Source organism: Salvelinus namaycush, chromosome 10 (assembly GCF_016432855.1).
Source record: "Salvelinus namaycush isolate Seneca chromosome 10, SaNama_1.0, whole genome shotgun sequence".
Lineage (NCBI taxonomy): Eukaryota > Metazoa > Chordata > Actinopteri > Salmoniformes > Salmonidae > Salvelinus > Salvelinus namaycush.
Genome location: NC_052316.1, coordinates 23,075,459 through 23,101,778, shown reverse-complemented (window position 1 = coordinate 23,101,778; position 26,320 = coordinate 23,075,459). Strand labels below are relative to the sequence as shown.

General features: G+C 43.3%; 1 protein-coding gene across 1 annotated transcript in view; it reads left to right on the top strand.

Annotated features, from left to right (window-relative positions):
* LOC120054257 (voltage-dependent R-type calcium channel subunit alpha-1E-like) overlaps positions 1-26,320 on the top strand; it is a 128,213-nt gene that overhangs the window by 39,889 nt on the left and 62,004 nt on the right. The window contains 3 exon segments of the mRNA XM_039001681.1: positions 14,774-14,877; positions 15,476-15,648; positions 17,485-17,655. Coding sequence (XP_038857609.1) covers positions 14,774-14,877; positions 15,476-15,648; positions 17,485-17,655 — 448 coding nt within the window.

Below are 26,320 nucleotides of genomic sequence, written 5' to 3'. Positions count from 1 at the left end.
ACCTTCTGGTCCACCTCCTGACCCGAATGGTAACCGAGTAGCTGATTGATTGGACCGGACCCACTGCTTCTCCCTCCTTCTCTCTCGAACTCTGTTATCCACCCTAATAGATAATGCGACCAAACTGTCCAGGTCACAAGGCTCCGGATAGGAGATCAGCTCATCCTTGAGTTGCTCCGACAACCCCTGGTAAAAAGCCGCTTGTAGTGCCTCCTCATTCCACCCACTCTCCACAGCCAATGTCCGGAACTCAATCACAAAGTCTGCCACGTGACGAGCTCCTTGGCGAAGAGAGAACAACCGCTTAGCTGCGTCCTTACCTCGGACTGGATGGTCAAAAAGCTTTCTCATCTCTGCCGTGAACTCCTGGTATGACGCCATGCAGGTGTCCTGTTGTTCCCAAACAGCTGAAGCCCATTCCAAAGCTCTACCACGCAGCAGTTCAATAACAAAAGCTATCCTAGCCTTGTCTGTGGCGTAAGAGTGGGGCTGCAGATCAAACACTAAACCACACTGCATAAGAAATGAACGGCATCTTCCCAAATCCCCTTCGTATTTATCAGGCGTCGGTACCTTGGGCTCACGGAAGGAAACCGCTCCAGAAGCGGCAGGTGAGAGGGGTGAAACAGGTGGTGGAGAATCCGCCGGCAAACTGAGCTGATCCTGGATACTCGTCAAGCTAGCAGAGAAGTTCTGGACCGAAATCGCTATCTCCTGTAGCGCCGTGCTGTGTTGTTCCAATATCTTCCCCTGATGGGTAATGGCATGGCGAACGGAGTCCAGGTCCGCTGGGTTCATTCCTGGCCGGATCGTTCTGTCACGGTTTTCTAACGTAGAACCCAGAAGCAGACCAGGACAAGGAGAGTAAGACGAAGGTGAGTATTTATTTACAAGTTTAAATGTAGTGATAGAAAAATCCAAGTGGCGGAGCGGGCAGCGGAGGTGAGTTGATGGGATTGAATAGGCAGATCCAAAGAAGTAACTGAAGTCACCGACGACCAGGTAGGGATGGGATGAGTGTTCCGGGTGAATGACTGTAGACAGAAAAAACGGAGGTGAGTTCAAGGCAAGCAAGACGTACAAAACAACAAAACAAACTCTATCAAACTGGAGGCTGATACGCTGGCACAACATACTGTTCATGGCTAACGATCCGGCAGGGAATGGATGTCAGGTCAGCGCTTATGAAGTGGAGGGGTGATGATCAGGACCAGGTGTGCAGATAGCTGATGGGATACAGGTGCGGGTACTCAGAGATCCTCCAACTAGCTACGTCGCCCGGCAACCAGACAGGGTGCGTTCCAGGACACCGGAAAAAACACTCCAGGACAGAACACAGGCAAAAACAGACTCAGGAAGCGGGATTCGTGACAGGGTCTGAATACTTATGTAAATAAGGTATTTCTGTTTTTTATTTTTAATATATTTGCATACATTTCAAAAAAATCTGTTTTCGCTTTCTCATTATGGGATGTTGTGTGTAGATTGCAGAGGAAAATGTTTTATTTAATTTATTTAATCAACAAAATGTGGAAAAAGTAAAGTGATCTCACTGTACTCACTGTATGCTCCTCTCAAGTTCTTGGCTCTTTCCAGAACAGCTACCTTGTCCTTGAACCTCAGGAACTTGACCTCTATCGGCCTGGGCTTGTCACCTGGGCCAGTGGTGGGTTTTCCATTTCTGTGGGTGCGCTCCACCTCAATCTGTCCACAACCATGTTGTTCCACCTTGATTATCCCTCGGGATATTCTGATTTCTCTGTCATTGTTATCATGGATTCACATACAGAACTGATGTCCTCTCCCAATGATTTACAGATTGTGTTAATTTTGCTCCTCTCCTGTTTAAACTCATCGAGCTGACCCTGGGAGATCTGCAAACTGTTCTTCAGGTCCTGGACCTCTCTGGTCAGGTTGTCCATTCTTTTATTAGTTGACTCCACCAGTATTTGGACAAAACACTTGAAGCTATATTGTTGTTGTTGTAACAACTGCTTGTATAATTATTTTTGTTCGTTTAAATCATCCTTCACCTGTAAGAGAGAGACACCACTGTCCTCAACGGTGCTCCTGCCGGCTTTGGTCTTTGTCATGGTAGCAACGTAGGTTACGCTGTTACTCCCCGCAGTTCCAGACAGGGCAGGTTGCAGAGAAGATTGAAAACAACAACAAACAGCAGGGATCTAGACAGCCACAAGCCTGGGACAATCCACGGTCCCAGCCACAATGGCTAACCGTGTCACGGGCTGCTTTCAAGCCCTCAAGAAAACCCTGCTAACTTGTTTGTTTTAAACTCTAGTCTGTGCTTTGTTCCTCTGTCTTCAGGGAGATTGTGACATGAATGATTTGGACCTGCTTCACCTCCATCCAGATCTGGCTGTGTGTCAGCGCTGACTTATGACCCGTGCTGCAGACTGAGACATGTATATGGCAGAGCTTTGAAAGGTGGGGGAATTCAATCCCTGACTCTAGGCAGGATTTACAGCTGTGTCTGAGAGTAGAGGAGAGAAGGATGTGACGGAGCGGGGCGGTGCTGGGGCGTACACACAGACAGGACAGACAGACAGGACAGACAGCTACCACAGCTAGCAGGCCCATTGTTCTTCCTGGGCTTTATAGCCCAGCAGCTATTTTTAATAGGCTCCTAATGGGAGAGTTTCTCAGTTTCCGTCCTGTCACAGCATCAGCAGAGAAACTAGCACTGGCAGAGCTGACAGAGCCGTAATGAGGGGAAGAGGAGTAAGTATTGGGAGCCCGTGGTTAGTGTCACATTTAGGAGTGAGCAGGAGGAGTTCACAGATGAGGGCTGACTGTACTTTGAGTGTGCCGTGGGTCTGGTCACAGCTCCATGAAGGAGTGACTGTGTTAATCAGACATTCAGTCTGTTGGTTCTCTTCACCATGTGATTGGGGTGCTGATCTGTTCACACACAATTATTATCTCAGGGCTGACGTAAGAGAGGGTGTTCCGTGACAATGTGGCTCTGGAATGGGCTGGCCAGAGGCAATGCTTTACTGAACCTAAGGGAGGATCCCTGACAGTGTTGGTCTGTGTTTGGGCTGCTATGGTCAATAGGTTGGGTGTTTTACCGGCAATCCCGAGTCACAGTATTTGTCTCAGTGTCGTGTCTTGTCTGTGACATCTTCTGTCCTCCTGTCTGGCTGTCTCCTTTTTAGGGTTGACTGGTGATGATCACAGTGTTGATCCAAGCCAAGAGGCAGGCACAGGCTTCCACCATCCAGCTGTCACGCACACGCCCACATATGCTCCCACACATGCACACACACGCACGCACACACACACATACCTACACACACACGCAAACACACACACACGCAAACACACACACACACAGTCTCAAGAGTCCATCTGCTGTGTGATCCATTGATGAGTATGAACAAGGCGGGGGAGTTTGTGTCTCCTGGAGCAGTGACCATGGTGACCCTCCACTATGTCCCTCTGGTCTGGTCTGACCACCAGGGACAGGATGTCAATAGACTCTGTTTGGAGGTTTCACATAATGCTTTGGGACATCCAACTGGTTCAAGGAGTAAATCATTATTTCTGGACAGAAAGAGTATTATTGACCCCATTATGTTTTTGTGTGGACTGTTTACACTTCATTCAACAACATTATGAATTGTGTTAGAGTAGGCAGTGGAGTGAACGTGTTTTATCTCTTATTTAGGATTCGTCTAGTGAATGATAATCAGATTGGTCAAGTACCCACGGTGAGCACTTGTTGCTGTGCTTCAAAGAGAGGATGAGTGGGAGAGACACAGGGAGAGATTTTAGAGAGCTATCTGCTCCTCTCTACACAAGCGCACTGGAAAGCTTTTGAAATCAGACGAAACAGTTATGATTTTTAGGGTAGTGTACATTATTACTTGTTAAAGGTTTGGTAAATTGCTGTTAAAGTGTCACAGTTTGTTATATTTGTGAGAGAGATAGGCCTCTTCCACAGACTTGAGGCATTATTCAAGTTTTGTAAGATGGAGAGAACATTTACTTCTCTAGGAAGAAAGGGGCTGGTTCTCTGTACTGCTTCTCTATATCACAGCATGATACAAACAAGCCCCCTTACAGATATTTGAAAATGATCTGGATGTTAAAGGTCCCCGTTTCTGTCCTCTGCTCTTTGTCACCGTGCATTGGTAATGACCTAAATCAGTTTATACTGTATCCTCAGAGAGAAAGGTGAAGGCAGATTAACCACATACAGAACTGAATTATCCTCCTCTTGTCTTTGCTCAGTGTTTCTATGGTCCCCTCTAAAGGATGTAGTACCCTGAACTATAATAGAAATGACCAGTATATTGAATTTGATCAACCTTTCTGTTTTCCATCTGGTCTCAGTGGTCAACATATAGTACAAAAAAATATCCAGCCATGTTGTAACTCTCAGAGGACTTATCGGCTATTATAAAACGGGTGGTTCGAGCCCTGAATGCTGATTGGCTGAAAGCCGTGGTATATCAGAACGTATACCACGGGTATGACAAATTTTATATTTTTACTGTTCTAATTATGTTGGTAACCAGTTTGTAGTAGCAATAAGGCACCTCAGGGGTTTGTGGTTTATGGCCAATATACCAGTGTCACGTCTACTCCCGCTCCTCCTCTCTGGCGCCTGTTGTCGCTAGTTTTCTCATCATTACGCACACCTGTCACCATCGTTACGCGCACCTGCGCTTCATGAGACTCACCTGGACTACATCACCTTCCTGATTACCTCCCCTATAACTGTCACTCCCTTTGGTTCCGTCACGAACGTCGTCAGGGTGGAAATGACCGGACCAAGGTGCAGCGTGGGGAGCGTACATTTTCCTTTTTTTAAACGTCGCCAACAAAACAATAAACAAAAAAAAAACGAACGTGAAGCTCCGTAAGGCTATACATACATTAACGAAGACAACTACCCACAACTAAGGTGGCAAAACAGGCTGCCTAAGTATGATTCCCAATCAGAGACAACGATAGACAGCTGTCCCTGATTGAGAACCATACCCGGCCAAAACATAGAAACAGAATACATAGAAATAAAGAAACTAGAATGCCCACCCTAGTCACACTCTGGCCTAACCAAAATAGAGAATAAAAGCCTCTCTATGGCCAGGGCGTGACAGGTTCTTTCCTCAGGTGTTATTGTTTCTGTTTATATGTTTTGTGTCTGTACGCTACTTGTGTTTCTTGTTTTGTTCCATGTTCGTTTATTTATTAAATTCACTCCCTGTACTTGCTTCCTGATTATTAGTGTACACGTTACAACCAGGGCTAAGGGTTGTTCTCAGGCACAACGCAACTTGACCATATATCACAACCCCTTGGGCCGTATTGCTTAAATATAGCCTGTGCTTTCAAGTGGCAATACTGGAATCATGCAGTGTTAACTTCTGCAATGTTAACACCCTTTGGGCTTTGGTTGGTATATGAATTTGAGGATTTAATTTCCAACCAAAGCCTACAAGACATGGAATATATGTTTTCTATGTGGGTTATTACATTTGTATCCTGCTGTAAAGAAGGCAGATGGCTCTACTGTATAGTTCTTCTACTGTTTGTCTTTATATTTACCTCTTGATCAGACAAACAAAGACACCTGGCATCTGCCAAGGAGAATTAACATCTATAGCAGCACAAATTATCAACCTGTGGTTTTATTCCCTGTGGTGTGGGTTTGTGGGGAAAGCAATGTTAAGGTAACTCACCATTCTCCCTTTTCCTGTAGAAATGTGTTTTGTAATTGTTTTGGAGTCACATTGTTTCACTGGGACACAAGGTATTTGCTGAAATTGTCCTCAGGGAGCTTCAAATGGCCCATTTAGGTGAAATTGCTTTTTCACTTCTGTAGGATGCCTTTTCTAACTCCTCTCTACAAAGAGTACATGTTTTCATTATTGGCTGTATTGATATCCATGTTCTACAGGATACCTTAGATATGGTTAGGGTGTTTGACTGTGTTTGACCAAAGTGTTTGGTTTGGGGACACTGAAATCAAATGGGCCTTCCTTAGCACAGGGAGGTACAGGCTTCCTCCTGCTACACACACGGCCTTTGATAGCTGCCCACTCCTGGACTGTCTGAAAGGGCTGGTATCCCTGGGTGTGGATCCAGTTCCCACACACATAAAAAGTGCCCACCGGCTGGGTCATTGCAAAAAAACTACTGAACTTAGCTTCAACTTTTGTTTTTAATGTAGTGGCTTTAGGGGCTGTAGTTGTAGTATACAGTTAGCTCAGGCCCTCTGGTCCAATGGGAGATTCAAGCAAAGGATACAGGGGTGAGGCTGGGCACGGGCATGCCTGGGATTCATGGAGATACAGAGATTATGAATGAAATAAAAGGCTCTTTGAAGCCTGCATGTGGTAGTTATGTAATGGAGGAAGAGACAAGGCATTAACTCACCCTGCTGGGTCAATATGGAGTGTAATATAGTAGAGACTTTCAGTTTAGTATTGTAGGCTACTAGGTGATACAGTAACCATTGATGTCAGATGCCTGAGAGTACAATTTTTGAGAAAACATGATTTCATCCTGGCATCCTGGTGTAACATAAGCTAATTTTCACAGCAGATGGCTGCCAGCGAGAGAATGCTCTTCCAAATACAGTATTTTGCTTAGAAACGGTCATGTGTCAAGGTTCTCTGGTATACTATAAACACATAGAGCAACAGAATGAATTTAGCATATTATGTTTCAGTTTCAATTTTTATTGTCATGTGCACAAGTAGGGTGAAATGCCTTTCTTGCAAGCTCTTTCCCAACAATGCAGTAATAAATACACTATATCTACAAAAGTATGTGCACACCCCTTCAAATTAGTGGATGCGGCTATTTCAGCCACACCCATTTCTGACAGGTGTATACAATCCAGAACACAGCCATGCAATCACCATAGACAAACATTGACAGTTGAATGGCCTTACTGAAGAGCTCAGTGACTTTGAACGTGGCACCGTCATAGGATGCCTCCTTTCCAACAAGTCAGTTCGTCAACTGTCTGCCCTACTAGAGCTGCCCGGTCAAATCGTCTAGGAGCAACAACGGCTCAGCCGTGAAGTGGTAGGCCACACAAGCTCACAGAACGGGACCACCGAGTGCAGAAGTGCTTAGCACTCACTACCGAGTTCCAAACTGCCTCTGGGAGCTACGTCAGCCAAAGATCACCATGCGCAATGGCAAGCGTCCGCTGGTGTAAAGCTCGCCGCCATTGGACTCTAGAGGAGTAGAAACGCGTTCTCTGGAGTGATGAATCACGCCTCACAATCTGGCAGTCCAACAGGACAAATCTTGGTTTGGCGGATGCCAGGAGAATGCTACCTGCCCCAATGCATAGTGCCAACTGTAAAGTTTGGTGGAGTACGAATAATGGTCTGGGGCTGTTTATCATGGTTCGGGCTCAGCCCCTTAGTTCCAGTGAAGGGAAATCTTAACACTACAGCATACAATGAAATTCTAGATGATTTTGTGATTCCAACTTTGTGGCAACAGTTTGGGAAAGGACCTTTTCTGTTTCAGCATGACAATGCCCCTGTGCACAAAGCGTGGTCCATACAGAAGTTTGTCGAGATCGGTGTGGAAGACCTTGACTGCCCTGCACAGAGCCCTGACCTCAACCCCATCGAACACCTTTGGGATGAATTGAAATGCCGCCTGCGAGCCAGGCCTAATCGCCCAACATCAGTGCCCAACCTCACTAATGCTCTTGTGGCTGAATGGTAGCAAGTCCCCGCCGCAATATTCCAACATCTAGTGGAAAGCTTTCCCAGAGGAATGGAGGCTGTTATAACAGCAAAGGGGAGAGTCGGGGGACCAACTTCATATTAATGCACATGATTTTGGAATGAGATGTTTGACGAGCAGGTGTCCACATACTTTTGGTCATGTAGTTTATCAGTTGTTAAAAATATTATACTATCAAATAAAGTAAAGTAGAACAAAATGGCATGTTATTTTGTGTTATAACAGGTAACCTTCAGTCATTAAGTTTGCAGATGACACAACAGTGGTAGGCCTGATCACTGACAACGACGTGACAGCCTATAGGGAGGAGGTCAGAGACCTGGCCGGGTGGTGCCAGAATAACAACCTATCCCTCAATGTAACTAAGACAAAGGAGATGTTTGTGGACTACAGGAAAAGGAGGACCGAGCACGCCCCCATTCTCATCGACGAGGCTGTAGTGGAGCAGGTTGAGAGATTCAAGTTCCTTGGTGTCCACATCACCAACAAACTAGAATGGTCCAAACACACCAAGACAGTCGTGAAGAGGGCACGACAAAGCCTATTCCCCCTCAGGAAACTAAAAAGATTTGGCATGGGTAATCAGATCCTCAAAAGGTTCTACAGCTGCAACATCGAGAGCATCCTGACTGGTTGCATCACTGCCTGGTACGGCAACTGCTCGGCCTCCGACCGCAAGGCACTACATAGGGTAGTACGTAGGGTCGTATACATCACTGAGGCTAAGCTGCCTGCCATGCAACACCTCTACACCAGGCAGTGTCAGAGGAAGGCCCTAAAAATTGTCAAAGACCCCAACTACCCCAGTCATAGACTGTTCTCTCTACTACCGCATGGCAAGCTGTACCGGAGCGCCAAGTCTAGGACCATAAGCCATAAGACTCCTGAACCGGTAATCAAATGGCTACCCAGACTCTTTGCATTGTGTGTCCACCCCAACCCCTCTTTTACACTGCTGCTGCTCTTTGTTTATCATATATGCATAGTCTGTAACGCTCTGGGTGTCGGGGGTGTGAAGTCAGGCACAGGAACAACAGATAGTTCAATATAGTGCTTTTAATGCGCACACGGGAAACAATGTCCCCACGAAAACACTGAGTGTAACAAAACAAATGTCCCATACACGGGGGACAAAAACCCAGTCCAAATATACTCTAATGAACGCAACAAACAAATACGTTCGTCTACTCCCGAATCCCAATGTCAACTGAATCAATCCCGCACAAAGAAACGTACGGGCTGGCTGACTAATAAAGCCCAACTAATGATAATCACCTCCACACAGGTGTAACAAATAAACACATAAGGAGGGGGAGGAAAAAGAGTCAGTGGCAGCTAGTAGGCCGGCGACGACGACCGCCGAGCGCCACCCGAACGGGAAGGGGAGTCACCTTCGGTCGGAGTCGTGACATAGTCACTATACTATACTATACTATACATTCATGTACATACTACATCAATTAGCCCGACTAACCGGTGCCCCCACACATTGGCTACCCAGACAATCTGCATGTGTCCCGCCACCCACCACCCGCCAACACCTCTTTTACGCTACTGCTACTCTCTGTTTATCATATATGCATAGTCACTTTATCCGTTACCTACATGTACATACTACCTCAATTTGCCCAACTAACTGGTGGTGCCTGTATATAGCCTCGCTACTGTTATTTTTCACTGTCTTTTTACTGTAGTTTTTATTTCTTTACTTATCTATTGTTCACCTAATAGCTATTTTTTTACTTACAAATTGCACTGTTGATTAGGGCCTGTAAGTAAGTATTTCACTGTAAGGTCTACACCTGTTGTATTCGGCACATGTGACAAATAAACTTTGATTTGATTTAATAGGGGCCAAATCTTTTCCGCAAAGCTAAGTGATGAACATGTGAACAAGCAGATAACAAGATGTCTAGATGCACTTTGTCTTTATAAAGTACATGGTAATGAGGTCTTATGAAATCCCCAGTGAATCAATGCTCAAGGCTTAGCGCAATGTTTGGAAATAATCTGCAAGCTCCAGTTATTCATATGAAATCGAGGTGTCATCATTGACACTTCTGTGTCTCTCTCTGTTGTCTCTCTATCCTTGGGTGTCTATCACTGGTTCTCTATATTACACCTTGTGACAATTAGCTAAGTGTTTTCTCTTTAGCCAAGTTGAATAATAAATCTGGTGGTGAGTGAATGATTCATAAGACACAGAGCACAGAGGAACAGAGCAGGGTGGGTGTGAGACGAGCCCTCATCAAAACACAATGCTCTCTCTCTGAGTACTGTAGAGTAGACAGGTTATGGAGCGGTTATATATAGGTGCAAATACACAGAGGGCTGGCTAACATTTGGCCATGTGTCTTACTGGTCCATATGTATTACTGGTGATGGCTTATGTCTTTGAAAGTCCCCACCACCTTATTTAATCACCATGGTCACCAAAGTCTTGCCATGTGAGTCAGAAACAGACCATTGTATTTGAATATTGTAATATATACTGAGGAGTGATGCAGGCCTGTTGTGACTGGTGTGGGCAGTGTGTTACCATGACAACAGCCCAGGGTCAGGGTGACTGATTGAGACAGACAGTGTTTGTTGTCTGTCTCTCAGGCTATAAAAGGGCCCCATCAGGCTTAACACAGACACGCCATCATGGGCAAACACATAAAAGGTGTCTTCTAGAAACGGTGAAGGCACAAAGGTAGGCCTTGGTTACAGCAATCTGTCAAAAGCAAAGACTTCAATGACGCAGCTGAACTCTCCATGTCCTCCCTATCAAAGTAGTCAGTTAGATAACTTCCTAACCTAGATTTGCCCTCAAGAAATGACAGCTGTCTGTCATTTCACATAATGTTAATGACAGGTGTCAATCATGTCATGATATTGATAGTATTATGACTTACAGTATGTCACTGTCAAGTGACGTATTATTGTTGTTTCTTGTGTGTGGATTTACAGTTGAAAATGTGTCATGCTGTCGACACCAGCGGATCATTATCAGAAATGGAGATGAATAGGATCAGTAATGAGTGTGAATTCTTTAGCTGAGGGTCCAGGTGGTGTTAAAAGTGAACAGCTTTTGTTTCCTGGCATGATGCAGTAAAATCAGTGACAATACATTGTTCCCTTGCATGCAGTGGTACCAGTGACAGTGGATTGTCCTTACCCAGGCTTTGTGCTGCTGAGGTACTCCCACACTGCTCTGCTTTCTGGCACAAAGAGATAGCATCCATTCCTTCTGAAGCCACCCACAGTGTCTTCACTCCTCACAGGCTTTTAACATGCTGGATTATGCTCCCAGGCTGAAAACTTAAAAAACAAACACTGTTGCCTCTGAATTTTGTTGCGTAAATCGTATTTGCTGAATGAAATATTAACTTGTAGGAATGTGCACCAGCCACATAGATAAGGTTTGTCCGGTATCCAGATTTTCATACTGTCATACCATTTCTGTATCATACCGGGTTATACGGTATAATAATATACATTATTATAGAGCCCCTTGCACACACAATTTTTTTATCAATATTATTTTTGACACACAAAACAATTTAGGCAACAGGGATCTTGATCCAGGAGGGGATTGAATGTCTCTAGTCTGGGTACCAGTCTCTTTAGCTAACATTCCACTCATTGCCACTCCATGTCATTGCCAAAGAGACCTTCGTTTCGCAGTGGTGTAAAATACTTTAGTAAAAACACTTTAAAGTACTACTTAAGTATTTTTTTCTTTTTTAGGTATTTGTACTTTACTTTACTATTTATATTTTTGACTACTTTTACTTTTATTTCACTGCATTCCTAAAGAAAATAATGTACTTATTACTCTATACATTTTCCCTGACACCCAAAAGTACTCGTTACATTTTCAATGCTTAGCAGGACAGGAAAGTAGTCCAATTCACTCACTTATCAAGAGAACATCCCTGGTCATCCCTACTGTCTCTGATCTGGAGGACTCACTAATCACAAATGCTTCATTTGTAAATTATATCTGTGTGTTGTAGTGTGCCCCTAGCTATCCGTAAATTAAAAAACAAGAAAATTGTGCCATTTGGTTTTCTTATTATAAGCAATTTGAAATGATTTATACTTTTACTTTTGATACTTAAGTATATTTTTGTAATTATATTTACTTTTGATACTTAAGTATATTTAAAACCAAATACTTTTACTCCAGTAGTATTTTTCTGGGTGACTTTTACTTTTACTTGAGTCATTTTCTACGAAGGTATCTTTACTTTTACTCAAGTATGACAATTGGGTACTTTTTCCGCCACTGGCATTTCAGCAATCTCCATATGCAGCTGGATTTATGGTGGAGTTGCTCATTGGTTGTTGGAAACATCATTCATATTTTCCATGACAACATGTGTAGCCTCAAAAATAGCATTAGAATTAGAATAAAGTGAAAAACAAACATTTAGCTGCTAGCTAGGCTTAAAATCAAAGCAGAGGTTTTGTGGTTGGAATTGCAGTATGTATTTCGTTTGAGAATTTAGACGTGAGTTAGCAACTTTTGACAGAATGGTTTCGTCTGTTCAAACAAAAAACGGTTGCTTAGCAAACGGTATTGAAAATCATACCGTCAGTTTTTCAAAATACCCTGGTATACGGTGTAAACGGTATATTACCAAAGCCTAATGTAATGTTCTCTTTGTACTTAATTTATGCCTTCTGTTGAATGGGACTTAACGGCTACACATGTACTGTAACTGTCTCATCAAGCTCATGTACCTAGCCTACGTGTGTCTGCCCAGTGGCCACTCTCTCTGTCCACTAATATAGACCAAACCAGAGTACAGCTCACCTGGCTGGCTCCTCACAAATCACAAGGGTGTCTGCCTGAGCAGGAAGTCCATCAGCAGAATAGATGGGGATTACATTTTTAGCTCCTAGATCCCCCAGTCTCCATAACAACTAAAGAGCAGCCCAGACTTGGTAATGATTTGGAGAAGGGGAGGAGGCTCTGTCTGTTCTCAGCTCATCCTAGATGGAATAATATAATTTCTGTCTCTGTATGGACGTGCTATTTTAAGATCTCTCTCCAGTCTTAATTAAAATGGCTGACACCCCAGTGTCCTGACACCCCAGATGTGACTAATCTTCAGGCTATAATTGGATCTATGCCATATTCAATGTACTCTGTATTATTTATGTGTAACACTCTGTTAACAGAAAATGACAAAACAGGGATATAACAATTTGCTAATTTTGAAAAAGTACCCCGTTCTTTGTTGTTTGAAGACATCATCTGCAGCCGCACATCATTTAATCTCTGTATCTCTGAATTCAGACCTCAGGTTGTTACTTTGAAATTTGTTCCTGGAACTAAGCCTTAGCATCTCTCTCCAGTAAGTCCTACTTGCTGTGTTCAGAGAGGTCCCAGACTACACAACACTGACGTCCTGTCGGATCTGGACAGAGAGAGGTGAAAGGCAGAAATGAATGAGGGAGAAAACAGTGAGAGGCGTGACCACGGGTTGTCTATCACTTCCATTATGGTGTAAAGTGAGCCGCGCTGGAAGTGTATTTAGAGAGAGAGGGGTGAGGAGAAAACGGGGGAGGGTGATCTGAATCCCCCCCGAGTGTGCACAGCAGCCTAGTACCACTAACACGTGAAGGAGAGGAGGGAAGGAGTAATGGAGGAGAAAAGGACCAGGGGCCAGGCTTGGGAGTACACAGTAAACACATAGGCCTCCCTTCCATATCTCTCTTCTACCTGCTGTGCTGTATCTCCAATGTGCACCCTCCTATTAAGAGGCACATCAGAGAAAGGACAGCATTTGCATTTTATAATGAGCTGCTTCACATGTGCTCCAGGTACCTGCTGATGATGGGTCCTTACTCAGTCTGTGGACTGCACCATTTTATCCAGGGGGCTGAAACTCTATGCCCACTGCTTAAAGTATTGAAACTCAGTGATCTTGTTTTCATTCAGTGTTTTAGTATGTAAGCCACAGCAAGAATACGATTCAATAATATATGTATCTATTTAACAGTTTACAGCATACTAGCCGGAATGTGCATTGCCTTGATAGAGCTGCAGCCTTCATTTCCTTAATAGAATTTGTCAGTGCCTTCCTCCTACGCAGTGCAGCCAAAAAGAAGACTTGTTTTCAGGCATTCACTGCCTGTTGTAGACCCTCACACTCCCTATTATTTGTGTCTGCGTGCATGCACACGTGTGTGCCTTTCACAAACAAGAACCAGTGAAACCAGATTGCTTGAACAATAGTACCCCCTTCCCCTCCCCGCTCCTCCTGAACCTTCTGAGTGGGACACATCTATAATGGCTGGTCTCATTTTACTCCAGTCTGATGGGAAAACATAACTAATGTGGTTAGCTGCACACATGTGACAGATGACTCAGATGATAAGACCCAGAGATGAAGTGCTAGGATAGCTGCTGAATGTTAGCTAAACAGAGTAGGAGCAGAATTACATTAATGGACCATTTCACTGCAATACTGATCTGTCAATCATGTGTGTTGAGTCTTGACCAATGCTATTTTATTGTTTAAAATCAGGAATTTTCTAAGATTCTAGTATTATCCATGAGTAATAGCCACGAATAGTCTTAAGTGTAGACCAGTTTGAAGCTGTGAAAGATAACAGCCTTGATCGACTGTGTCGTGTTGTTTTGAGACAATTTTGTTCTAATAGCTTGAAGGGGACACACGGTTCTAATTGCGTAGGTACATAGTTTAATTAGAGCTAATCAGACTGTGTAATGAAGAAGTGTCATGTTTTCCTGGGAAGCTGATGTGATGAATACACTGCCAACAAGTACTTTATTTGGGGGCACCAGTGCCAATACATTACCCTCTCCCCCAAGTGTGGTATAGGTTCAGTCAAGACCGGTCCTGGACCTGCACAAAGAAATGTATCACACAATGCCTGATTCAGATCATGTTTGACATTACATTCAGACCCCTCTTTGAAATATTAATGGAATATTAACGGTGTATAAATGATTTAATAATAATCCGTGTGTTGTGTGTGTGTTGTGTGTGTGTTGTGTGGGTGTATGCAGGATTCTGGCCACAGCGGGAGCTCACATGAACATCCCAGTGGACCTGCGGACCCTGCGGGCCGTACGCGTGCTCAGACCCCTCAAACTGGTCTCTGGAATCCCCAGTGAGTAGCTTACACCACCAGATGTACTGGGTGTCCATGGATCTGCTCTGCCTATCTAAATCTATACCAGTGGAGGCTGGTGGAAAGAGCTATAGGAGGACAGGCTCATTATAATGGCTGGAATGAAATAAATGGATTGAGTCAAACATGTGGTTTCCATATTTGTTTGATGTGTTTGATACCGTTCCATATATTCCATTCCAGCCATAGCAATGAGCCCATCCTCCTATAGCTCTCCCCACCAACCTCCACTGACCTATACAGTACACATATAGGTATCTGCACTGGTTCTACTGGTGTTTTCTGGACCCCTGTCTAACCTCAATTTGGAGTCCGTAAAGTTAGTCCTAATGAGTTATTTTGTTGGCAGAACACATATGAGTCAGACTGACAACTAGCAGATGCAGTAGTGTCCCACTCCCAAAAGGCAACAATGTCTTAGGGGGACTGTTGTGTTAGCCAAAGTGAGAGTGCTGACAGTATCTGCTTGAAGTGGTTCCCACACTTACCATTTATAAATGTTTTGTGCTGTTACTCATTGTTGGCACTTATAACACATGACAGTTGTCTCTTTCTCTATCTTTCTGTGTGTGACCAGGCCTGCAGATAGTCCTGAAGTCCATCATGAAAGCCATGGTGCCGCTGCTCCAGATCGGCCTGCTGCTCTTCTTCGCCATTCTCATGTTTGCCATCATCGGCCTGGAGTTCTACAGCGGAAAGCTCCACAACACCTGTCTGCCCATGCCAAATATCCTGGGTAAGACAGAATATGCATCCCAAATAACCACTGTATTCCTTTTGTAGTGCACTACGTTTGACCAGGGAATATATGGGCTATAGAGTACCATTTGGGACTCACCCAGACAGAGAAAGGGCACTTTGAGCTCTAAGCCTTAGAGAGATGCCATCAAGTCTACATTCATCCAGGACGCACACTGCTCTGCATATCAGTTCAGTTTGGTTCTGTAGCAGTTGGTGTCCCTTTATGAGATTGAATCTGTTGTATTCAGGATATTTATACCTGTATTCTGCTTATAGCCTATGCTTGCATTGAACACCTAGCTACATACCATTTTTTTTAACAATGCGTTAGTATCGTGCTGTGATCCTTAGCTCTGTTACATGTAAACATTTAGGGTAAGTTATCGTAAACATCCTTCAAGCCGATCATTTATCAGCAAGGTTATACTGCGCCTACACAGCAAGTGATGATGATGAAATTATCTTTCCTTTTCAAAAAAGTTATCCTTACCTTCAGCTTATCTTTTGTTGAGGGTTCAATATCACTCACAGCTTGACTTGGTTATAAAAAATGTTCCTTGGTCTGCCATTGACAGACTGTAGGGTGTTCACTCACTGCTGTACAATGTGGAAGAAAATGTGGCAATTCAAGAGGGTGCTATGAAATGAATGTCAAAACGTAGTTGTCTTTGCCCTATGTCATTATAAATTACATAGAATACATCATTAGATTGTTTTCTACAATATTAGAACCTTAATAGACTAGTACTTGACAGTGTTGATGAAATAAGAGCGTTCATTTGCTGTGACCATTGCTCGTTTAGACTGCGCCGCTTCCATATTTAATGTTGTGATGTTGTACAATTTGGAGGTGTTTCCGCTGGTTGGACCAATCAAAATCAACTTGATACCTTTGTCATTTTCATCTCCAGATCCTTGACTTTTATTGCCTTTTTTATTGCCTATATTGGCGATATATATATTTAGTCTCTATTTAGTTATATATTGAGCGAATTTAATTTAGAAAAAGCCCATGTTTCACTCACGAAACTGCAGCCACTAGTTAGCTTGTTAGTTGATGTTGGAAGTTAGCGCTGTTCTGCCGCGGAGCAGCACCACAAGGTTTTATTGAACAGTGACGACTTATTTGATCATGTCTGTGATGACCTTCCATTCACATGCTACATAAACATGCTACATATTTGTATAAATATTTGTATAAACCTTGAAGGAATTAATAATTTTATGGGTGAACACCCTACAGGCTGTCTCAGTGGTTTAATACAGTAAAGAGTTATATATCATATATTCTAGCATTCCTTTACTACATTTAAAATATATCAGATTTAATACAGTACCCAATTGTATCAAACAACATACTGTAATTTTTAAGATGATGTCATCATAAAGGTTATGTGGGGACCACACTGTTTGAGTTAACCTTATTTACCCCCTATTGGCTTTAGAGAGATTATTTATTATAATCACACATTGCACAAATCAAATAGCATATTATTAGTGTCATCTTTCACAAGGGTTCAGGAAAGGACTTTCACACAGAGAGCTGCTGCTGCTCACTTCATTGATCGAGTCCTGCATTACATTATAATCATCATATTGTGCTACTTATTCATGTATCTCCAGTAGATGCAAGTCATTTCTCAGAATTGAGACATTTCTCTGAAGTCATCGTATCTCTCATGGGAAAAACATGTTTAGTTAGATTGATTTCAGTATTGCATCGTTTTTTAAATCTTTAGCCTAGCCTACACATCCTTTAGTGGACTCTGACTCTGGATAATAAGAACAAGTTGAAGAACTTTATTCTCTCTTGTCCCTCTGTCAGAGAATGAGACGGTGGACAAGTCTGAGTCAGAGTTCCCGTGTGGGGTGAGGAAGTGCCCTGACAAGTACGCCTGCAGTGAAACCTGGATCGGCCCCAACGATGGCATCACCCAGTTTGATAACATCTTGTTTGCTGTGCTCACCGTCTTCCAGTGCATCACCATGGAGGGCTGGACCACCGTGCTCTACAATGTGAGTCACACCTGCTTCTGCCATAGATGAGGGAAAAATAAGCCTATTATTTGACCTGGTAATATATTTCTTTGATATACCTCTCCGAACCCTAGCTAGCTGTTTTTACCTGTCATTACTAAAGCTATCGGATATTTGTTGCAAGATGCAACAAATAGTAGCTTCCCTGTTCTGTGATTGTGAACACAATTGATTACACACCATACCTGAGAAATGATTGAAGCATTGCACAACGATAAACAAACACACCATTTAGGCTGCGTTTACACAGATAGCCCAATTCTGATCTTTTGCCCAATTATTGGCATAGGAGCTGATCTGATTTGTTTATTGTTTTTGTTTTTTTAGAGGGTAGATCAGCTTTAATATTGAAGATAGATTGTGGTTTCTATCAATGTAATTGTCTGAATCATTTCCAAACACCTGGAGGTGTGTTGGGTCATTGTCCTTTTGAAAAACAAATGATAGTCCCACCAAGCGGAAACCAGATGGGATGGCGTATCACTGCAGAATACTGTGGTAGCCATGCTGGTTAAGTGTGCCTTGAATTCTAAATAAATCACTGACAGTGTTACCAGCAAAGCACCCCCACACCATCACACCTGCTCCTCCATGCCTCACTGTGAGAACCACACATGTTAACCTACTCTCACCTAAACAAAAATCGCAAATTTAGACTCATCAGACCAAAGGACAGATTTACACTGGTCTAATGTCCATTGTTCGTGTTTCTTGGCCCAAGCAAGTCTATTCTTCTTATTGGTGTCCTTTAGTAGTAGTTTCTTTGCAGCAATTCGACCATGAAGGCCTGATTCATGCAGTCTCCTCTGAACAGTTGATGTTGAGATGTGTCTGTTACTTGAACTCTGTGAAGCATTTATTTGGGCTGCAATTTCTGAGGATGGTAACTCTAATGAACATATCCTCTGCAGCAGAGGTAACTCTGGGTCTTCCTTTCCTGTGGTGGTCATCGTGAGAGCCAGTTTCATCATAGCGCTTGATGGTTTTTGCGACAACACTTGAAGAAACTTCCAACGTTTTAGAAAATTTCCAGATTGGCTGACCTTCATGTCTTAAAGTAATGATGGATTGTCGTTTCTCTTTGCTTATTTGAGCTGTTCTTGCCATGATATGGACTTGGTCTTTTAGGGCTATCTTCTGATGATAGTGTATACCACCCCTACCTTGTCACAACACAACTGATTGGCTGAAACGCATTCAGAAGGACTTTTAACCTGTTATTTGAAATGCATTCCTGGTGACTTCCTCATGAAGCTGGTTGAGAGCTGGTGCAGGAATACTGGAGTGATGGAGGTGGATATGTACAGTATAGGGATAAGAGGACTTGGCAACAGGATATAAGATAAACAGAGTAGCAGTTGTATGTGAGTGGGTGTGCGGGTGTGTAGAGTCAGTATAAATGTATCTGCATATTATGTGTGAGTGAGCAAATGATGGAGTGAGTGTTTGTGTGTGTGTTGGAGTGACAGTGTGTGTGTGTGTGTGTGTGTGTGTGTGTGTGTGTGTGTGTGTGTGTGTGTGTGTGTGTGTGTGTGTGTGTGTGTGTGTGTGTGTGTGTGTGTGTGTGTGTGTGTGTGTGTGTGTGTGTGTGTGTGCATAGAGACAGTGCAAATATTGAAATAAAAGGTCAATAAAGATACAAGGTAAACTCAGATAGTCCATGTAGCTATTTTGTTAGCTATTTATCAGTCATATTGCTTGGGGATAGAAGCTGTTGAAGATCCTGTTGGTGTCAGACTTGATGCACCGGTACCTCTTGCCGTGCGGCAGCAGAGAAAATAGTCTATGGCTTGGGTGGTTGGAGTCTGACGATTTTACGGGCCTTTTTTTCACACCGCCTGATATAGAGGTCCTTGATGGCAGGAAGGTTGGTCCCAGTGATGTACTTGGCTGTCCGCACAACCACCTGTAGGTCCATGCGATTGAGGGTGGTGGTATTGCCATACCAAGCAGTGATGCAGCCAGCCACGGGCCCATGCCAAACTTTTTCAACCTCCTGAGGGGGAAGAGGCACTGTCATGCCTTCTTCACAACCGTGTCTGTGTGTTTGGACAATTTGAAGTCTTTAGTGATTTGGACACAGAGAAACTTGAAGCTGTCTACCTGCTCCACTGCCACCCACGTCGATGTGGATGAGCCCCCCCCCACCCCGTTTCCTATAGTCCACGATCAGCTCCTTGGTCTTGTTGACGTTGAGGGAGAGATTGTTGCTCCGTCATCACACTATCAGGTCACTGACCTCCTCCCTGTAGGCTGACTCATCGTCGCCGGTGATCAGGCCTACCATCGTCGTGTCGTCAGCGAAGTTGATAATGATGTTGGAGTCGTGCGTGGCCACACAGTCCTGGGTGAACAGGCAGTACAGGAGGGGACTAGGCACACACCCTTGTAGGCCCTTGTGTTAAGGGTTAGCGTGGCGGAGGTGATGTTGCCTACCCTCACCACCTGGGGTCGCCCCGTCAGGAAGTCCAGGATCCAGCTGCAGAGGGAGATGTTCAGACCCAGAGTCCTAAGCTTGGTGCTGAGCCTGGAGGGGACAATGGTGATGAACGCTGGGCTGTAGTCAATTAACAGCATTCTCACATAGGTATTCCTCTTATCTAGGTGGGAGAGGGCAGTGTTGAGAGCAGTTAAGATTGAATCGTCTATGGATCTGTTGGGGCGGTATGCAAATTGGAGTGGGTCTAGGGTGGCTGGAATGGAGGAGTTAATGTGTGCCATAACTACTGTAGCCTCTCAAAGCACTTTGTGATTATAGAAGTGAGTGCTACAGGGCGGTAGTCATTGTGGCATGAAGCCTTAGAGTTCTTAGGAACAGGAATGATTGTGGTCATCTCAAAACGTGGGGATTACAGAATGGGTAGAGGAGAGGTTGAAAATTACTGTGAATATGCCTGCCAGCTGTTCTGCTCATTCTCTGAATATGTGCCCTGGAATACCGTTGGGGCCCGCGGCCTTGCGGGTGTTGACCTGATTAAAGACCCTTCTCACGTTAACCTCGAAGAGCAAGATCGCCTAATCCTCTGGTTCGGTGACGGCCCTCACACCTGGCTCGATGTTGTTGTTGTCGTCAAAGCATGCATAAAATGCATTGAGTTTGTCTGGTATTTGGTATTTAGTATTTTATTAGGATCCCAATTAGCTGTTGCAAAAGCAGCAACTACTCTTCCTGGGATCCACACAAAACATGAAACATAATACAGAATGACATAATACAGAACATTAATGGACAAGAACAGCTCAAGGACAGAACTACATAAAAAAATTAAAGGCACACGTAGCCTACATATCAAAGCATACACACAGTATCTAGGTCAAATAGAGGAGTGGCGTTGTGCCGTGAGGTGTTGCTTTATCTATTTTTTGAAACCAGGTTTGCTGTTTATTTGAGCAATATGAGATGGAAAGAAGTTCCATGGAATAAGGGTTCTATATAATATTGTACGCTTTCTTGAATTTGTCCTGGATTTGGGGACTGTGAAAAGACCCCTGGTGCCATGTCTGGTGGGATAAGTGTGTGTGTCAGAGGTGTGTGTACGTTGACTTTGCAAATGATTTGGGATTTTCAACACATTAAAGTTTCTTATAAAAATAAGTGATGCAGTCAGTCTCTCCTCAACTCTTAGCCAAGAGAGACTGGCATGCATAGTATTTATATCAGTCCTCTGATTACAATGAAGAGCAAAACGTGCTGCTCTGTTCTGGGCCAGCTGCAACTTAACTAGGTCTTTCCTTGCAGCACTGGACCACACGACTGGACAATAATCAAGATTAGACAAACTAGAGCCTGCAGAACTTCATTTCTGGAGTGTGGTGTCAAAAACGCAGAGCATCTCTTTATTACGGACAGACCTTTCCCCGTCTTTACAACGATTGAATCTATATGTTTTGACCATGACAGTTTACAATCTAAGGTAACGCCAAGTAATTTCTTCTCCTCAACTTGTTCAACAGCCACACCATTCATTACCAGATTCAGCTGAGGTCAAGAACTTAAGGAAGGATTTGTACCAAATATAAAGCTCTTAGTTTTAGAGATGTTCAGGACCAGTTTATTACTGGCTACCCATTCCGAAACAGAATACAACTCTTTGTTAAGGTTTTCAGTGACTTCATTAGCTGTGGTTGCTGATGTGTATATGGTTGAATCATCAGCGTACATGGACACACATGCTTTGTTTAATGCCAGTGGCAGGTCATTGGTAAAAATAGAAAGAGTAGAGGGCCTAGAGAGCTGCCCTGCAGTAAACCACACTTTACATGCCTGACATTAGAGAAGCTTCCATTAAAGAAAAGTTCTATTATATAGATAGCTCTGAATCCATGATATGGCAGAGGTTTAAAAGCCATAACACATGGTCAAACACCATTTTTTTCAACAGTTTGCTAAGAGCTGTCAGCAAGCTGATAGGTCTGCTGTTTGAACCAGTAAAGGCTGCTTTACCACTCTTGGGTAGCGAAATTACTTTGGCTTCACTCCAGGCCTGAGGACAAACACCTTCCTCTAGACTCAGATTAAATATATGACAGATAGGAGTGGCCATAGAGTCAGCTACCATCCTCAGTAGCTTTCCATCTAAGTTGTCAATGCCAAGAGGTTTTTCATTATTGATCGATAACAATAATTTTTCCACCTCTCCCACACTAACTTTACAAAATTCAAGCTTGCAATGCTTTTCTTTCATTATTTGTTTTTTTATGCATGAATACAATTGCTCACATTTTGTTGTTGGAATTTCCTGCCTAAGTTTGCCCACTTTGCCAATTAAATAATCATTTAAGTAATTGGCAACATCAAATGGTTTTGTGATGAATAAGCCATCTGATTTGATGAAAGATGGAGTTGAATTTGTCTTTCTGCCAATAATTTCATTTAAAGTACTCCAAAGTTTTTTTCCATCATTCTTTACATTACTGATCTTGGCTTCATAATACAGTGTTTTCTTCTTTTGTTGAGTTTAGTCACATAATTTCTCAATTTGCAGTAAGTAAGCCAGTCAGATGTGCAGCCAGACTTATTTGCCACACCTTTTGTCCCATCTCTTTCAACCACACTGTTTTTCAGTTCCTCATCAATCCATGGAGCCTTAACAGTTCTAGCAGTCAGTTTCTTAACAGGTGCATGTTTATCAATAATTGGAAGAAGCAATTTCATAAATTCATAAAGTGCAGCGTCTGGATGCTCCGCATTAATCACATCAGATCAACAAAACATCATCCACGTAAGAGTCACAGCAAAATCTTTTGTATGATCTCTTATACATTATTTTAGGCCCAGCTGTTGGAACTTTGGCTTTCCTGGTAACAGCCACTATATTGTGATCACTGCATCCAATGGGTACGGATACAGCTTTAGAACAAAGTTCTACAGCATTAGTAAAAATGTGATCAATACATGTGGATGATCTTGTCCCTGTAGTGTTTGTAAACACCCTGGTAGGTTGATTAATAACCTGAACTAGATTACAGGCACTGGTTACAGTAAGAAGCTTCCTCTTGAGCGGACAGCTTGATGAAAACCAGTCAATATTCAGATCCCCAAGAACGTTGACCTCTGTTTACATCACATACACTATCAAGCATTTCACACATATTATTTAGATACTGACTGTTAGCAGTTGGTGGGCTATAGCTACACCCCAAAAGAAAAGGCTTTAGATGTACCAAGTGAAGCTGCAACCACAACACTTCAATAACAGTTGACATAAGATCTTCTCTAAGCATTACAGGGATTGGCTCTGAATATATACAGCAAATCCTCCCCTATAAGCATTTCTGTCTCTTTAATAGATGTTATATCCTTGTATTGCTACTGATGTATCATCAAATGAATTATCTAAGTGATTCTCAGAAATGGCTAATTATGAATGTTATCTCATGTTAGCAAGTTATTGATTTCATTAACCTTATTTCTAAGGCTACATATATTAATATGGGCTATTTTCAGCCCTTTCCTGGGTAGCTTATCAGAGATAGACACAATATGGAAAATAACAAACAAAGCAAGAGAGAAAAAAAACATTCAGCAGTCCAGAAATCAGTTGGTGTGTGTGTGTGAGTGTGTGCTCTGCGGGGTTGAAGCTACGAACCCATAGGCTTGGCTCTCTCATCCCTTCCAGGCTTTTGGGAGGGAGGGTGGACAATGAGCCTGTCATAGTCCCCACGTGCTCTGGCAGCTTTCATGGCTGGGATCAATTCTTTCCTCTTCTGGCGCACAGCTTCAGGATAGTCCTTGTTGAGGAAGATATACGTTTGTCTCAAGTTCTTGGCTTTCCAGAACAGCTACCTTGTCCTTGAACCTCAGGAACTTGACCACTATCGGCCTGGGCCTGTCACCTGGGCCGGTGGTGGGTTAGAGAGGCATCATTGGGCAGATCATGGTTTGGTCTTATTTTGTAATCCACAATGGACTGCAGCCCCTGCCACGTGGCGGGCGTCGAAGCCTGTGTCATATGATTCCACCTTTTCCTATATTGTCCTTTTGCTCGTTTGATGACTCTGCGGAGGTCATAGCGGGCCTTCTTGTACTTATTCCTGTTCTCGGCCGTAGCCTCAGGGTTGTCTACTACAGCTCTGTGTGCGGTAGCCCTGTTCTTTAGTTTATTGCCAACCTCAGTGTTAATCCAGGGCTTTTGCTTGAGAAAGCAGTGAACCCTCACCCTGGGTACAATGTCCCCAATGCATTTTCTAATGTAGCCGGTGATGGAGGTGGTTAACTTGTCCATGTCTTCGGCGGAGTCTCGAAACATAATCCAATTAGCGCAGTCCTGTAGCATAACCTCTGATTCTGATGACCATTTATAAACAGAGCGAATCGCGGGTTCTTCCTGTTTCTGCTTCTGCTTGTAAACAGGAAGCAAGAGTACGGAGTCATGATCTGATTTGCCGAATGGCAGATGAGAGAGGGCGTTGTATGCTTGCTTGTGGGTAGAATAGCAGTGGTTCAGGACTTTATCGCCCTTAGTGGTGTTGGAGATGTCTCGTAGTGATGCCAAATTAAAATCGCCGACAACCAGAAAGGCAGCCACTTGGTGTAGGTTATCCTGCTTGTTTATAGCCTTGTACAGTTCATTAAGTCCCAGCTTGTTATTTTTATTGTCCTGAGGTGGAATGTATACAGCAGTCACGATAACAGCTGAAAACTCTCTCAGGAGGCAGAAGGGTCGGCATTTGACCATCAGGTATTCCAAGATGGGTAAACAGTGGGTCGACACTTCCACTGCGCTGGAATTAGCACACCAGTTGTTGTTGATGAAGAGGCAAACCCCTCCCCCCGTCGATTTCCCTGGCCACACGGTGAATGAAGAATCCATTGAGTTGGATAGCTGTGGGGGGTATCTTGTCCGAGAGCCATGTTTCTGAAAAGCAAAGAATATTGAAGTTTTAAGAGTCCCGTTTGTAGTAAATCCGCGATCGGAAATCATTCATCTTATTATCAAGTGACTGTACATTACCCAATAGAAGGGAGGGAAGAAGTGGCCGGTTTTCACTTCACCTTAATCCTACAAGGATCCCCCCCCCCTCTCTCTTGCCTCTGTAACGCCGGTGTTCCCTCTTGGGTAGCCCAAAAATTGGATTGGAATTACTTAGAGAACCCAGGGCAGATGAGTTGAAGTAGAAGCCGGAATTGGGGTCAGTAACTGCCAATCTCATGTTCAAGAGTTCTTGTCGGTTGTAAGAAATAACAGCGGAAACATTTCGTGAAAATAGAGTAAAAATAAACAACAAAACAATCACAAAATAGCAAAGTTGGGTTGGAGCTTGCAAAACGGCGGCCATCCAATACGACGCCAACAATACTTAGGTTTCTACTTCCAGCTTATACATACTATATACAGTTGAAGTCGGAAGTTTACATACACTTATGTTGGAGTCATTAAAACTCGTTTTCAACCACTCCACACATTTCTTGTTATGTTTAGTTGCCTGTCTGCACTATCCATATTAGCTTCACGGTTCGTTTTGTTATTTTGTTCGTTTTGTTCAGTGTTCGTTCTTTAAATAAAGAAGAATGTACGCTTACCACACTGCGCCTTGGTCTCCTCCTTTTGACGGCCGTGACATAGGCATTCTATCATCTTTACAGACAAGCAAGATAAGCAGGCTGAGAACACAAATCAGTCGTTCCATATCACATACAGCACTGAACAAAGCCACTGTCAGTTCATAAAACTACAGTTGAAGTCGGAAGTTTACATACACTTAGGTTGGAGTCATTAAAACTAGTTTTTCAACCACTCCACAAATTTCTTGTTAACAAACTATAGTTTTGGCAAGTCGGTTAGGACATCTACCTTGTGCATCATTTTTCCAACAATTGTTTACAGACAGATTAATTCACTTATAATTCACTGTATCACAATTCCAGTGGGTCAAAAGTTTACATACACTAAGTTTACTGTGTCTTTAAATAGCTCGGAAAATTCCAGAAAATGATGTCATGGCTTTAGAAGCTTCTGATAGGCTAATTGACATAATTTGAGTCAATTGGAGGTGTACCTATGGATGAATTTCAAGGCCTACCTTCAAACCCAGTGCTCTTTGCTTGACATCATGGGAAAATCAAAAGAAATCAGCCAAGACCTCAGAAAGAATATTGTAGACCTCCACAATTGTGGTTAATTCTTGGGAGCAATTTCCAAAT